This window comes from Triturus cristatus, chromosome 9 (assembly GCF_964204655.1).
Source record: "Triturus cristatus chromosome 9, aTriCri1.1, whole genome shotgun sequence".
NCBI classification, from domain to species: Eukaryota; Metazoa; Chordata; class Amphibia; order Caudata; family Salamandridae; genus Triturus; species Triturus cristatus.
In genome coordinates, this window is record NC_140592.1 from 324322093 (window position 1) to 324337068 (window position 14976).

Sequence of the window (14976 nt, forward strand, 5' to 3'; positions counted from 1 at the left end):
AACCCGCAGATCCTATATAGGTTCATAGGAACTACTCGACAGGGGTGATTGTGATCATTTTGAGATACTTCCTGCCAAGTGAGTGGACTGTCCCGGATGTAATTTACACTTGACATTGATTGGATCCATGCCCAGATTCAGAATGACTAGTTGGCTTGACATCAACTATTAGGGATATGAGTGGACCTTCTGAGGCAGAATGTCTGTTTATTGTTGCCTTCAAGAATACGATCTGTGACCCACTCCGGAAAAATAATTATACCAAGAAGAATAATATTTACTGACCTCCTTACAGACAGCAGCAGGACTGAGAAAAGACTTATGCAGCTACTAGCACGCTATGACGAAGATAGATAGCTCTGCATGAGTTGACCCTGCATTGCGTCCTCTCAAGAACCACAGTGGTTCAGTTGCTGTGAACGCTGCAGTGAGGACCTTATGCCTGTCTGCTGAGACTGCCCACATTGAAGAGCTACAGCTGCAGCTCACTCATCCCAGCCAGTGATGCCCTCCAAGACCAACAGCTGTGCCTTCATTTTTTTCCACTCAGAGGGATGTAGTACTGAGGTTTCATTGCAGAGTTGGAGGTCAGAGCTCTAAAACCCTGAAGATGAACTTCTGACGTTAAGTAGAGGGTAACCCAGTATTCTACCCCCTTTACAATTTTCCTCTTTTGTCTCCATGACAGCAGTGCCTAGGAAAGCAACCACACTTTTGCCAACATAGTCATACGCGCCTGTCACAACTATAAAGGTCACATTCCTTGGCTTGGTCGTAGTGGTCTTTTTGACACTGCTTTTATGAATAATCCCTCAAGTGTGACCTTCCTTAGTGTTTCCACTGAGGCTAAGGTCACTTGCTAGTATGAACCCTGGGACCCTTGTGTCCAATAGCAGAATTCCATGTTTGTGTTGTGCTCCTCCAAGCATGCAGAAACCATATCCACAACAGAAGTGACAGAAGGGGACTAATTGTCAGCGAGCACTCTGAAACAAGCTGACTGACCGCAAGATTTGTGTCGATCAATCGGCACTGTTTAATGAATCAAACACACACGCTACGGCTCTGTAAGATCTACTTTGCACACCCATGTCTCCCCATGTTCCCCTTAGATCCATGCACGCTGCAACTGACTAAAACAGTCAAGTGTCTCTTGCCTTTCAGTAGTACTATAAATAATTGTTGTCACAACTGCATTCTAATAAGCTATTGAATCTAGCTGTGAATAAAAAAAAATCTCATCTTGTTTTTAAAACTGTAACACTGACTGGACATGGTAATTGAGTATATCATCTCCCTTTCTGAATCTAAATTGGCCTCCAAGAGCAATGCTTGACGTAGCCTTTGCTGGCCTTGCAAGACAAAGCCTACAAATGGGGCAGCTAAAATATCAGCTCTTAGTTATATCTAGTTCCTCAGGTTTGAGGAACCGAGGCTGTATATGTTACGAGAATTGCCCAGGTGCCCCTGGGTGACGTAAGAAAAACTGGCCTAACACCTGCACTCAGTCGCTGTAGTTTTCTTCTGCCTGTGCTGAGGTGGTTACTGGAGAGCTACACTTCCATCTTGTTGATGTCACCTAGCTCTCAGTTTGCCGAAGGGGAGTTGTAGCAGACAGTCTGTCATGTACACAATCAGAACAGACCCACGGGTTTGATCCTCTCTGAAACATGCATTGTGCAGCATGATATCCAGGAAGCACTGCTATACACGCTGGACCGCTTGATGTAGCTATTCGCATTGCAGGAGCTTGGCCTCCATTTATTTTGGCAGCATGTGGCATTTGGACATGGTTCAAATGCAAATTGGTGGGGCCGGATTGGTTGAATTTCTAGGTATCTCCAATGACCTTAAAGGACATCTTTTGAAACTCTTCCACCCTGGAGTCCAAGATCCTATTCCGACAGGAATGATGTGTAAATCAGACCGGGAGAAAGCAATTCCTGATAAAGAATTCCTTCCTGCTTAAAGCAGGGCCACTTAATGGGTTTATTCCAGCACTTTTTAGGGAGATTGCCTGAATGATGTTAATTCTGCACAAACCAAGAGAGAAAGACTGCAGCAGGGGAGGCAGTGGCCATGGGCAGTGTACTCAAAGGCACATATCTACTATCAAAACATACAGTCTGGTTTGTTAAGTGTGCATCAAACCAGACACATTCTCCCAAGTTCACTAGATGGGGGACATGAGGTTCCCAGCTATAGGAGTTCACTCACTTTTACCAGGAAGCTTGTAGATCTCGAAAAAGGAACACCAAAATTGATATTGCTACAAAAGTTTTGCATACTGCTTCAGTGCTACCATGTAATAAAGAGGGGGAAATTGTATTCCATCGGACAATTTCATGGAAATGCTTATCCCTCTAAGCATTAGCTGCATCTCTGCTGGAGAAGCACTGAATTTGGGTCTGAGGAGGCTCCTATGATTATGGGGCATCAGACACCCCAAACAAAGGATCTTTCATAAAAGAAATAGAGACAAATTGTAGGTGGCACAGTTGACGTTGGCATCTGTGAACTTTTGTCTCCCTAGTCGTACACAGTGTTTTCCCTTTTTCATTAATTATTTTTATTAGTTTTCAGAACAGGAGAGGCATGATGTACAGTTCTTACCCAAAATCAATATTGAATTTAAAATTACAGGAAAAATGACTATCCTGCCCATCCGCTGCCAACTGAAAAATTATATTGAATCAGAATGTGGCTGTAACCTAAAGTTACACCCATAAAATGGAAAAGGGTCGCAATATACATTGATCCAAAGTAATAATAGGAATTTACTGCATGAGCACATGATACCCTGCTGCATTTGTTCTAGTTCAATTGTTATTTCATGCAAATCTTTGAACATTTGAGTGGTGGTGACTAATCTTTGCTTCTACATGTATAGCCGGAATCTCTGGGGCATATGATCCCTTCAGCATGCCCATTTAATTTGATCATCTTTTCTTGGATACTCTTTATCTAGGTCCTGCTTGGAACATGTTATCACAGAGATTTGTATTTGGATTTACTTGTATCATCACATCCTAAGGCATAGCATATTCAGACCCACCAATTTGAGAAACTTTTTTTATGGGGTGCCTCTTGTAGTCTAGGTTAGTGTTAAATTAAGATTTGTAAATTATAAATGCATTTGTGATTGTGTTTGACTTTCTCAGTGCAAAGTGGGTATCCCACGCATCTAAACATACTCTTCTTCATCTTTGTCAGGTCTGAGGAATTGGCAATATTGTCCCATCCCTGTGAACTACGCCCACTGGAGTGTTGATAAGACTAATGTTTTTTTCCTCCACTATTTCGCTCAACAGTCCAGCTACAGAGCTAGGGGCTAAGAGCAGTCTAACCCCGTGTGTTTAAAAACCTTTCGGGCTGTTTTACTGTAGTTTGGTTATGGCTCAAAGCGTAGTTAAAGGGATTGTGTCAAATGCAAGGTTTAAATGTGAAACTGTTGATAGTAAGCTACGATTACAAATCACACATTCCCACCCAAAATGTATTATATTGTCCTTACTCCTCCATGTGAGCCCAATACCTTCTTGTAGATCTTAATAGCCCTTGAATTTCTTTTTTTCATGAGGTGGTATCCTCCTTTGTTTCTGCACTTTCCTGAAAGATGTAGAAACATTTTTGCTTTACTGTTTAGTGGAGAATTACTTCTAGTGACAAAAGCACAAGCAGGCAAACAAAGAAGAAGCAGTGTTGTGGTGATTGAGACCATGTGCTCTCTTTAGTTTGTCTAGGACCAGCAAGGTAGCAGGCAATTCTTTAAATCTTACCCGAGTTGTTTTCATCCTTACATTGATCCCAGGTATGGACATTGTTGTCTAGTGTCAGTATAAATCCTCAAGCTGAAAGCTTTCATTACACATCTCCTTCCACAGGTGCTAAAAGTCCTGCTTTCCCCTAGCAGGGTTTAACTAGGCCTTCTTTTGCATTTTTATGTGGGTTCCTTCTTAACTCTACTCTTCTAGTAAAACAAATGAATTTCTTGGAATTTTTAAGCTTTAAAGGAGTGGACACCTTTGGGAAGCTAAACAGTGAACTTGTTCAGAGCCACAGTCTTCGATCTACAAAGTTCAAGCTCTGTTAACTCGACTTCCGGACATTTGGATAAACTAACTCTTCCCCAATCTGTGATAGTCCATCCAACCTTTCAAATAATGAAAACAAGGCGATCCCTTAAACCAGCAAGTTTGTGGAGAAGCCAGCTCTCTATACCCACATTTGTTCAAGGTGGTCTGTGCCAGAGGGAGCAAAGGGTGGCAGGCTGCTGTGTGTGAAACAAACCATATCTGTTCACTGCCAGGTTGTAAAGATAATCCTGCGATTGTGCCCTGCAGTTTCCAGCCTCGTCAGCAGTATGGAACAGGAGGGTTTCTGTGGGCTAAATGTTCCTTTTTTCTGGAACATTTTTTCAGTGGTGAGAAGTCCTTTCTACCTATTTGTCTTCAAAGCTAGTAGAGTCAAGACCTGCTTCTAATTGAGTAGAAACGGAAGGCCTACCACGAGAAACAGTTGCATCGTTGTTCCATTTATGCATTTGATCATTTAGTTCAAGAAGCAAAGGTTTTCCAGAGGACATTTCTATTGTAGCAGAAGCATTTCAAATGCAAAGTGCTGTGCATAGACCATTGTAGTATGGGGTGCTGCATGCATGTTAACATTTTAGAACAGCAAAGTGGGAAATTTTGAAAATTAAATTGGGGTACTGTATTTTCCACATTGACTTATATTGAAGCAGAGGCAATTTCAGACAGGAGACCGTTAAAACAAAGCCAGTATTGGGTTTCAAAATCGGTACCCTGTCACCCAAATTAGGTTTATTGACATGGCGGGGCCCCAGCGCATTAATGAAAACACCCGTGAGGTGGTGGTCCCCAGGGCTGTCGTGGGGGTTTCTGAGAGCCCCAACCCCCCATTTATAAAGAAAATAAACCCTGGGGAGGAGGTGGTCCCCGGGGCAGCAGGGAGGCCGTACAGTCCTTCCTCGCATAAAATTACAAAGAAGTCCCGGGGAGGTGAGGGTCCCCGTGGCAATGTTAAGCCCCAAGAGGTGGAGCGGGCTGTGAGTGATTAAAAAAAAATGCCTACCTGGGGGCCATTAATTAGGCAAGCACAGGAGCCCGCAATATATATTTTTTTTATTAAAATTTCGCCGGGATCCATGGATCCAGCCAATTTAAAGAACACAAAATTTAAAAATGCTGTTTTGGCACTGCGGGACCCCTGTGGGACCTCCCCTCAAGCAGCCTAGGGGTTCAGGGTATAAGATGGCTGGCAACACTTTCTGGTTTGAAGTGTTGGCAGCCAATCTGATCTCAGCATGAAATCGGGAGAGGTAGCGGATCCTCCGTGTCCTTATATATACAATTGGAAATTAAATAACTGCAATTACTAAACAGATTTACACCAAATCACTCCCTGAACCAACAACTAGCTTTCTGCCAAATTTGGTGTAATTCTGTGAAGCATATGGGGCTGTTGCCTTGTGTAAAGGTCCTTTGGGAATTAACATGGGAAACGCATGTTTTTTTACACTCCCTCTCTTTTTCTCGGTCTCCGCTTGATAGATCACCCATGCACAACAAGAATAACAGGGGCACTTTATGTGGAAAGTTTTGTGAAGATTCGTCGAAGGACGCCAAAGATATAGGCAAGTCAAAAACACTTTTCCTATGGTAACTACATCCTCCAGTAGGCAATATATGTGTGCGTCTCTATTACCTACTGGCAGTCGCCAGTAGGTAGTTATAGTTAAGACCTAATTTCTATTAAAAAGCTGTTTTTCAATTGCTTTTTATCTTTGGCGTACTTTGACGAATCTTCATGAAATTTTCAAAACTAGCTTGACGCTCACTTCAGCTACTGTCTTGAAAACGTCAGGCTGATCTGTCAAGCGGGGGCCGAGAGAAAGGGGGTCCTAAAATGCTTTTTCCCCTTGTTAATTTCCATTGGAAACTTTAGACCTGGCTACAGCCCGGACTGCTAGTAGGAATTACACCATATTTGGCCAAAAGATAGCTCTTGGTCCAGAAAGCGCCCTTTTTGTTAAATAGTGTAAATCCGTTCAGTAGTTCCTGAGAAATTTAAACATTTCTCAGACATACAACTGTGGCCGTGATGGATCCGCAACCCCTCCCAATCTTGTGCTTGAGATCTTATTGGTTGCTAACACTTCCAACTAGGAAGTGTTGGCAGACATCGTGTGACTCGGTTGAACTGAGCCACCAGACTTTTTTTTTTAATAAGGGGACAGGATGGAAACATCCTGACCCCTAGACCTCTTCAGGGGGATACACAGGGACCCCAAAGCCAAAAAAAGCATTTTTTGTTTTACTTTTCGGCAGGAATTGTGGTGGATCCACGAATCTCATTGATTTAAAAAAAAAAAAAACTAAGTGCTGGTTCCTGCGTTTCGTTTAATTAGGCCCCTGGGTGGGCCGGGTCTCGAGGGCAAATAATAATGATGGGGTGGGAGGGACTGCCTCCTCCTTGGGGCTAAACACAAAGGAAATGCAGGGGCACGCAGGCCCCCCCGCAGCCCCGGGAACTGCCACTTTCCCGGGGCTATAATAAATTGTAGGGCGTGGGGGGGCTCCAGCCACCCACGCAGCCCCGAGGATCGCCACCTCCCCGGGGCTAATTCACATAAATGCAGGGGTTCCATGCACTGCCCCAGTGACCTCGACCTCCCCGGGGCTATATTTAATATTAATATGTGGGAGGACTCCACCACTCCCCCTCGCAGCCCCGAGGACCGCCATCATTGGTAGCTATAGGACCGGAAAAAGGCTTGTACATCAGGAGATTGAGGGGGTGATATTCCTAACTGATATAGCAGAGCTTGGCAATTCTGCAATGGACTATACTCGTGCCACCAAGGTATGGTGGTAACCAGTAGATTGGCCTCCAGGGTAATTGGCCCATTTTATTATGTAATGTTTCCCGTTATAAAATTATAAAATAGAGGATTGGTTGTAGCCCTTTTTAAAGCCAAGCCAAACCTTTATGTTTCAGTCTTCAAGTTGTATTATCTGTGTGTGACGTATAGATTAATTATTAGTAGGAGGCTGTGGGAGGGGAGACCATGCTCTCTAATAGCAGTTCACTTTTCAATCTGTTTATGTTGCGATCTCTGAGGAGGCATTCCAAGCAGAAGTAAGAGGAATTCTGCCTGTACACACCTTCAATTGTTAGACAGGATTTATGGTTGTATAGTGAGTTATTTAAACAGTTTATCTAACCGATATCTAATACTTAAATGGTACCAGTGAAGTAATGTATATGAAACCAAGTAAGATAAACTGAAATATTGACTTTAGAGGTTCTGTTTCGATTGCAGGAGCTTTGGACAATGCATTGAAATGGTAGTGAACACCGACAGACTCGAAACTTGGTGGAAATTCATCAGCTTTTTGCTGGTAGTTTCCAACCTTGAAAGCCATATGAGATATACACCTGCGAAGAAAGGATTACAATTATTTTCAGGTGGAAAAGGAAGGATCCTTTCGAATATGTAGGGGGAGTGTTTTTCTGTTGTGAAAATATTTTACCTGTGTTGACCCAAAATAACTTTTTAAAGTGGAATTGCAAATATACATTTAATTTCTGCATACAGAAATGTAGACTTGTCAGATTTCTGTGTGTGCAAATATTAATGCGTTTTAGTACTCCTTGGTAGCTGTGACCCATGTAGCGCCTCCTAGAATTCTTTATGAATTTCAGTAAAGCTTGAAATGTATTCAAAACCTAGGCCTTAGCCTGAAACATATTTCACTCTGTGCATGGCCTTCCCATGGACTGGAGCTTTTGGAAGACTGTATCTGTGTCATAGTGCTTTCTCTCCATGGACCCATTAAGAGTGTTGCTCTAATTATTTCATCAGTTAAAGTAAATGACTTGTTACACATTAATCATATATTTTTCTCTATACTTTTCGTCATTTCAGGAAGGCCTTAAGAAGACCCCTCTGTTCGACTTTCACATCAGCAATGGAGGGAAGATGGTGGAGTTTGCCGGCTGGAGTATGCCAGTGCAGTACAAAGACAGTCACATTGAGTCTCACCTACACACACGAGGACATTGCTCGCTCTTCGACGTTTCACATATGCTTCAGGTAAATTTCGCAACTGCGGTTCCACATTGATCCCAAAGTAAGATTGTTTGCTAGTGGCCAGTAGAATCCTAAAATACCGAGGAAGCAGTGTAAGTACCTACTGTTGGGGCAAATTCCACCAGAGCGTATTCACCCTCCTTTCATTTGGAGATGGATCAAATTGATAATCAGTATAGTGTGTGAATATCCAAAGATAAACAGTGTTATAGCCCTAGTTATAAAGCTTCTGTGCAGAAATGGCCACCTAAATTGGTATCTCTTTTTAAATACTGCTTGAGTAAAGAAGCTACAACTCTCTCAAGGGAAAAAGCAGTTATTGGTTCTTCCCAAACCACATAAGTATGCTCAGCGGTGCATCTCATACCACTCTATAGCGCTTCTTAATATTGGTGCTAAGCTTCATACACAAAGTCAAATGAGTGGATTCGCCTAGTGTGGACAAACACGTGATGACAAAATTAGGGCTGAGATACACCTGGTTAAAAATGCCTCACTTGAGGGGGATACCTGCAACACTCTTGTCATCTGATGCAGAGAAGGCTTTCGACTGAGTGGATTGGTCTTTCATACTTCTTAGATGGGTTTGGCGCATACTTCCTGAAAGTTATCTTCGCTAATTAATCCGACTGCAAGATTTACCCTCAGTGGTCTCACTTTTAATGCATATGGATGAGGAAGAGGCACTGGGCAGGGTTTCCAATTCCCCAGTTCCCATATTTTCCCTATTTATAGAACTATTAGCCTTCAGATTCTGCAATCGAAAAAGGTAATTGGAATTGGGAAGAAGAGTACGAAGTTTAGCTGGTACTTGGGCCAAACCAAGTTAGATACTGTAAATGAATATAAATACTTCGGAATATGGTTTACAAGGTCTTTGAAATAGGATACCCATCTAGAAGCACAGAAACTAAAAGCGCATCTAGCGGTATGTGGGTTGAAAAGATTCGACTATAGCTATGGCGATATGTCACATAAACCTCTATTGAACGCCTTTAAGGCTATGGTTCCGCCACAATTCCAATATGGGGCAGAGGTTCTATGCATCGATGGGAAAAGCTCATGGGACAAAGAGGAGGGTAAATGTCTAAAATCCCTGCTGTCCCTTCCATGGTCGGCGATGATTCAGGCAATTAGATTGGAATTGGACCTACCTTCATGGAATGTCCAGGTCCAGTCAAGCTTGCTTAGATTCTGGAACCGCCTGGGTCTGGGGGAAGTCACCAAGGTATCACAATGGCGTATGAAGGAAATTCAATCCAGTGAGTTAAAGTGGGCGAAGGCAACAAGAAGGAAACTCCTGACCATTTGTGATCACCTGATGGTGGACATTGACCCCATGACACTCCAAATTAATGTGATAAAGAATGTGCTTAAAGTGCAGGGTAAGGTATGCTCGAAGGCAATAGATCTAAAGTATTTGAGAGAAAAAGATTCTGTAAAGTTTATGAGCGCAGGATGGGAGAAAGACTCCAGCTTTCCATATATGGATTTGCTACCTAACCGTTGGTTAAGGAATGAAGTCTTTAAGTTAAGAATAGGAACTAACCCGCTATTTACAAATAGCGGAATAAAAGCTGCCCTTTCACATCCCTATGGTAAATGTGTGTGTAAAATAGAAAGAAGTGTGATATTTTGCACCTTTTATTGGACTGTTATCTGTTTTTAAATCTACGTAAAGTGTTTCTTCGACCGATATTTTTAAAATATGATGTCAATGAGCGCTCGCAAGCACGTGACCGCTTAGTGGAAATGGAAAATCTTGACATTGCGATAGCCATTGGGAAATTTATGCAGGGGGTTTATAAATTTCTAAACTGAGTAGAGATCCATGAAAAGGCCAAAGTTTTTTTTTAATTCTAATGAATTTTGGTTTTAATTGTATAAATGTAGTTTTATGACAGTAGAATTTTTATAGCAAATGGAAAGAATTTGTGTTATGTTGATTTTAGATGATAAAATATGTATTGTGGTTTATAGATCAATTGGTCTAAATAAACTTTATTTTTTGATTGATTGATTGATTAATTGGAATCAATTTGGACTTGTAGGATTATAAAATCTCCTTATAAGTTGACCATGGGCTGCTTATTTTGGGATTTGCACATTTCTTCCTTCAAGCAGTTATGGACTTTCGTAAGGCTTTTGAATCCGTCTCTTGCTGTAAAATTAATTTTGAGATATCTGAAGCACATAACTTAACCCTCTCGGAGGATGATGTAGATGTATTCGACAGAATGCTCCCATTTTGTTGGCCGAAGAGGTAGGTTTGACATTTAGGTGTAAAGATCACTTGAAAAACCTATTTGATATTAATTATCCACCTATAGTACCTGCTATAAAAAGTGACCTGGAGTCCAGGGTGAAACTGATGATCTGTGGATTGGAAGAATCAATACTATAAAAATGAGGCTTCTGAAAATGTTCCAGCCCTCCTGTGAAAGCACAATTTCTGAAAGGAAATAAAAAGTCAGCACACCGACGTAGTATGCAGATAATGAGCAATGTTTGTTTGCCCCAAGCTCGAGCAGTAACACCCAGTTGACTGAACTTCCAAGTGTTCTGCCTCACTGGGGTTACGTTAAGCCTTTTATACATGAGATCACACAACAAACATGAAAGCACTCAGGAACAAGAAGACACTGGTTTCACAGCTGAGGGTCTTGACAGTAAATCTGTGGCTTATAACTAATTCGTTTTCTTAGTTTTCAAGGCCCAAGGCCCCCATCAAGCATTTCTAAGGTAAAGCAGCTTTTCCATGCCTGCCTCTGCATTCCTTTAGACAAAGAGTTGAAACTTATTTTTTAGAGTGGGCCTACCCACACCCTGAACATCGAGTGGGCATACTCACACCCTGCACGTGCATTTCACAGTTCGTGATCACAGAGTGGAAACTTACAAGTTTCAGTCAAGAGGCTTCTCCCAAGCAGTTACTTAATAAAACATGAGTTAAGCAGATATTAATGGAGGATTTTTAAAAAAAAATTTGACCGATGGTTCACATCACATTTTACGTTTTGACACTCCATATTTGGATTGACGGAACACTTTTGAAGTACATCCAACAGGGCACTGAGTCGCCCTCAGATACTTCTTATGCAGATGAATGTCATAGGCGAGTTGGCTAAGCCAGTGCTCCCTGTTATTATATGGTAGCTCAACTCAGAGTGGTCACAGACTGGTTCAAGGCAGGGTCTGAAAAAAACTGGATACATATGGGTCATGTAATGTGCACAGACTCTTGTGGGATTTAATATAACTTGACAAAAAATACATACCACCAAATGCAAATTTGAGCGCGCTCGTTAATACTACGTTGAGGACAAGAAAAACGTTTGCAGAGTCTAAAGACTTAGTGACATATCCCGTAACCCCTATCCACTTCAACACTGAATTCACTCCTGCTGTGGAGGGTCATGCATTTCAGAACTGGAGGAGTGGGGGGGATGCAGAATGATTTTTAGTATGTTTAGCTCTCTGTTACCTCCCTCGAAATCTGTGTACTATGTAAAGCCAATTTCCACCTATCCTAAAAGCAATGTCTGTTTATGCACAGCTTAGGTACTTTGTCACCAATCCAAACTTTGAGCTAAGTGCCACCTGAGAAAAAATGGCCATTGAAACGTTAATAGGCAACATGGCCACTATTTCCAATTTGTATCAGGTGCTATTGCACGGAAAGTCACATAATCCTGGAAACATAACAAGGACTAGGAACGTACCCTGTGGGAGTAGATCTAGCGTATAAAATTGATGAGGTTGAGTTGAGACATACATTCCTCATCACTGTCAGTAGCAAGCAGAAAGATCAATTAGAAGCTGTGGTATGGCTAGTATTACACCCATCTTCACTTTTGTCGTATGTTCCCAAACTCGTATCCAAAATGCTTGAGGGGCTGAGGTGCCCTGCAGGATTGATTGCATAGCTGTTGGCAATTCCTGTAGGTTCGCCCTTTTTTTTTTAATGGTGTGACTAGTACGGTGAGGGAAATATTAGGATACCTACTCCCTTTCCCGCAGAGCTTCTGCCCTAAAACCAAAAGACTTTAAAGCAATCACGAACTATGAGTGGCACATGAGCCGTGGCCTTCCATACACTTTAGTTCCGTCTCATTGGGCGGGGGGGGGGGGATTGGGATTTTTTGGTTGAGGGCTGGAACATTGTGCTTTAGTTAGCAATCACTTGGAAATCGCTGTGAGGCCCAGAGATTAATGGAATATTGGGCATAAAAACTTGTAAAGTTTGCACCTGAAACTTGAGCTGGCTATTTCTGTTCCTCTGGTGTTGAAAGAGCGGGAGCGTGTAGGTGATGAGTGATTTTTTTTCCTTCTTTGGATATGTATTTTTTGGTCGTTATGACGGTTTCCAGTGTGACATTTTGCTGTTATGTTTGTCTTGCTGCGGCAACAAATGATGGACGCTGAATAAATCAAACATTCACCCCGGTCAAGAGATATGGGTTAAATCCATTGTTCTTTTGCACACTACACCACCCCAGTTTGGACCAAGCCATATGCAAATCACTCTTGACACTGCTTCTCATAGGAACAGTCCATCCTGACCTGCCAAGCTGGGTCCTCCCTGAAACGGAAGCAAGCATCCTGGGACTGGTTTCGGGGTATCATCACTCATCAGCCAAGCTGGCTTGAATCAAGTGGCACAGCAAGCAAGGGACCCATGTCTGGGCATACTCATCCCACTGAGGGCGAAAATTGCTGCTGCAACAAAGATGGATGGAATGCTGAATAAATCTAACATTCACACCCAGTCAAGAGACCTGGATTAAATTCATCATTCTTTTCTCACTACCCCACCCCACTATGGACCCAACCATATGCAAGTTAGTCTTGACTCTGCTCCTCATGGGAACAGTCCAGCCTGAACTGCCAAGCCGGACCCAGGATGTTTGTTTCTAGTCCAGGGAGGTCCTGAGTTGGCAGTTTGTGCCGGGCTCTCAGTAGTAGTGCTGGTTGAACATTCCAAGGCTTCTCGAGGGGGTGGGGGGCAGATACAGGGGGGTGTACATAGGCTCACAACTCAATTTATGTGCAGCAGCAAGCAATACATAATTGTCCAGTCAAATAATTGGTTTCATGAAAAGAGGAGTATTTATTTTACTGCTACCACCAGATGTGGAAATATGACATGCACAATAACTTCCACAGTTCACTGAGGTCAGGGCTCTAGTCTCCCTTAGGGAGTTCCCGGGGTCCAACTTACTCCAAGCTCTAGTGGTTATTACCCACTGACTATAGGTGACATTCAGGTAAATTCCACAAGTAGTCCATGTCTCGGGAGTCCAGCTCCAACTCTGTATAAAAGTCAAGAGTGTTGAAGCGATGGAGCACTATCTAGCAAGCAAGATCCCCTGGGGCCGAGTGGATTGAAATCGGTGTTAGCCACACCTGCCAGATCAGAGTGATGGGAGTCCCTGAGCGTGAACCCTCTGTGGAAGCTGGAGATGCAGAGGCTGTCTCTGGTAAGTTCTTTGCATGCGGCCCAGGCGGACTGCTCTAAATGGACCTCAAGTTCCTACATGCTGTAATGCAGCCAAAGCAAACCGAGGTTCTTTGTGGCTCCTCGAACCTGGGTACGTTCTTTGGTCCTTCCCATTGTGGGTGGGGGAGTCCGAAAGTCCTGAAGCTGATCTTCTGTCAAGGTGCAGGCCCATAGGAGTCACCACAGTGGCCTCTCTTCTCCGGTGACAATCTCGACCAGGTCACACTTCTTTGTTGGTCTCAGTAGCCCCCTTTGGTATATGGGGTCCCCTTCTCTCCACTGCACACAGACTTCGATCCTATCGGCACATCAGATCTCTTTTCAGCCGCCCCTCCTGTTTGCCAGTTTTCTACCGCACATGGGCTACTTCCCACTCTGTATTGCTCTCCTCTATTTGACCCCTCCTGGCATACTGGGTTGGCTGTTCCTCACTGCACACGGGCCATGACCTTTCAGTGCCGTATCGGTCACTGCTCACTTCACGATGGCCTTCCTCTGGCATACAAGGGTTGCCAACTTTACCTGTGTAGGGCAATGACCTTATTGTTGCAGCAGCCGTCTCCTCACACATTGCTAAGGGAATCCACTCAACAGGATTCCCCACTGGATCTCACTTCCTCCAACACTCTCCTCTTCTTCAAAGAACACACTGGCCTATGCAAGCAGGCAGGCATTGGTGCTCCAGGCTCCAGGGTAGGTGGTCTTGGATTCCCTGGGTAATGTACCCTCTACTAGCTAGAAGACTAGCAGGCCTTGGCCCTCATTCCTGGTCACAGGCAAAGTCCTGCAAAGCTTCTCCTCCCCGCACAGCCCGACTGGCTGCTTGACAGCCAACAATTTATGGTATCTCAAGCTCTTCTTATAGTCCATTTCAAGACACCAAATGTGGTGTAGAGTCTGATTTTTGGAAGTTTATGTTGGGGGTCTGCTTCCTTTTGAAGTCCGCACTCCACTGCCCTCTCTTCCTCCAGAAAGCAGTCTGTCACAGCAGGAGCGGCTACCAATCTGATACCCAAACAACACAGGCCATGGGAGTGACTAGAAGTTCACACCTGGATGTCAGGCACAGTAATATGTGTATCAAAAGGTTAACCCAGGGCCTCAGCTCTGCTCTTTATAATTCTCTTATTCTAATCATCTTCTTGAGATGTGCCAAGGCCTCTTCCTTGTGACCTCTCTTGGAATCAAAGAACAACTTTTGAAGCATACTGGTGGAGCCTGGCTCTGCTCTCTACAATGTTTCCCACCCTGCTTACAGGAATGTAGCAATAGACAAATCTGTCTGAGGGGATTCCTTTAGCACCTCTCCTCATATTTTACCTTGAAGCCCTGGGTCTCCCAAAATGGAATCCAGAGTCAG

At 43.3% G+C, this 14976-nt stretch overlaps 1 protein-coding gene across 1 annotated transcript in view; it reads left to right on the plus strand.

Moving 5' to 3' along the window:
• The window catches only part of AMT (aminomethyltransferase), a 194883-nt gene that overhangs the window by 44281 nt on the left and 135626 nt on the right, over nt 1–14976 (plus strand). The window contains exon 2 of the mRNA XM_085625050.1: nt 7952–8119. Coding sequence (XP_085481176.1) covers nt 7952–8119 — 168 coding nt within the window. The remainder of the gene's footprint in view (nt 1–7951; nt 8120–14976) is intronic.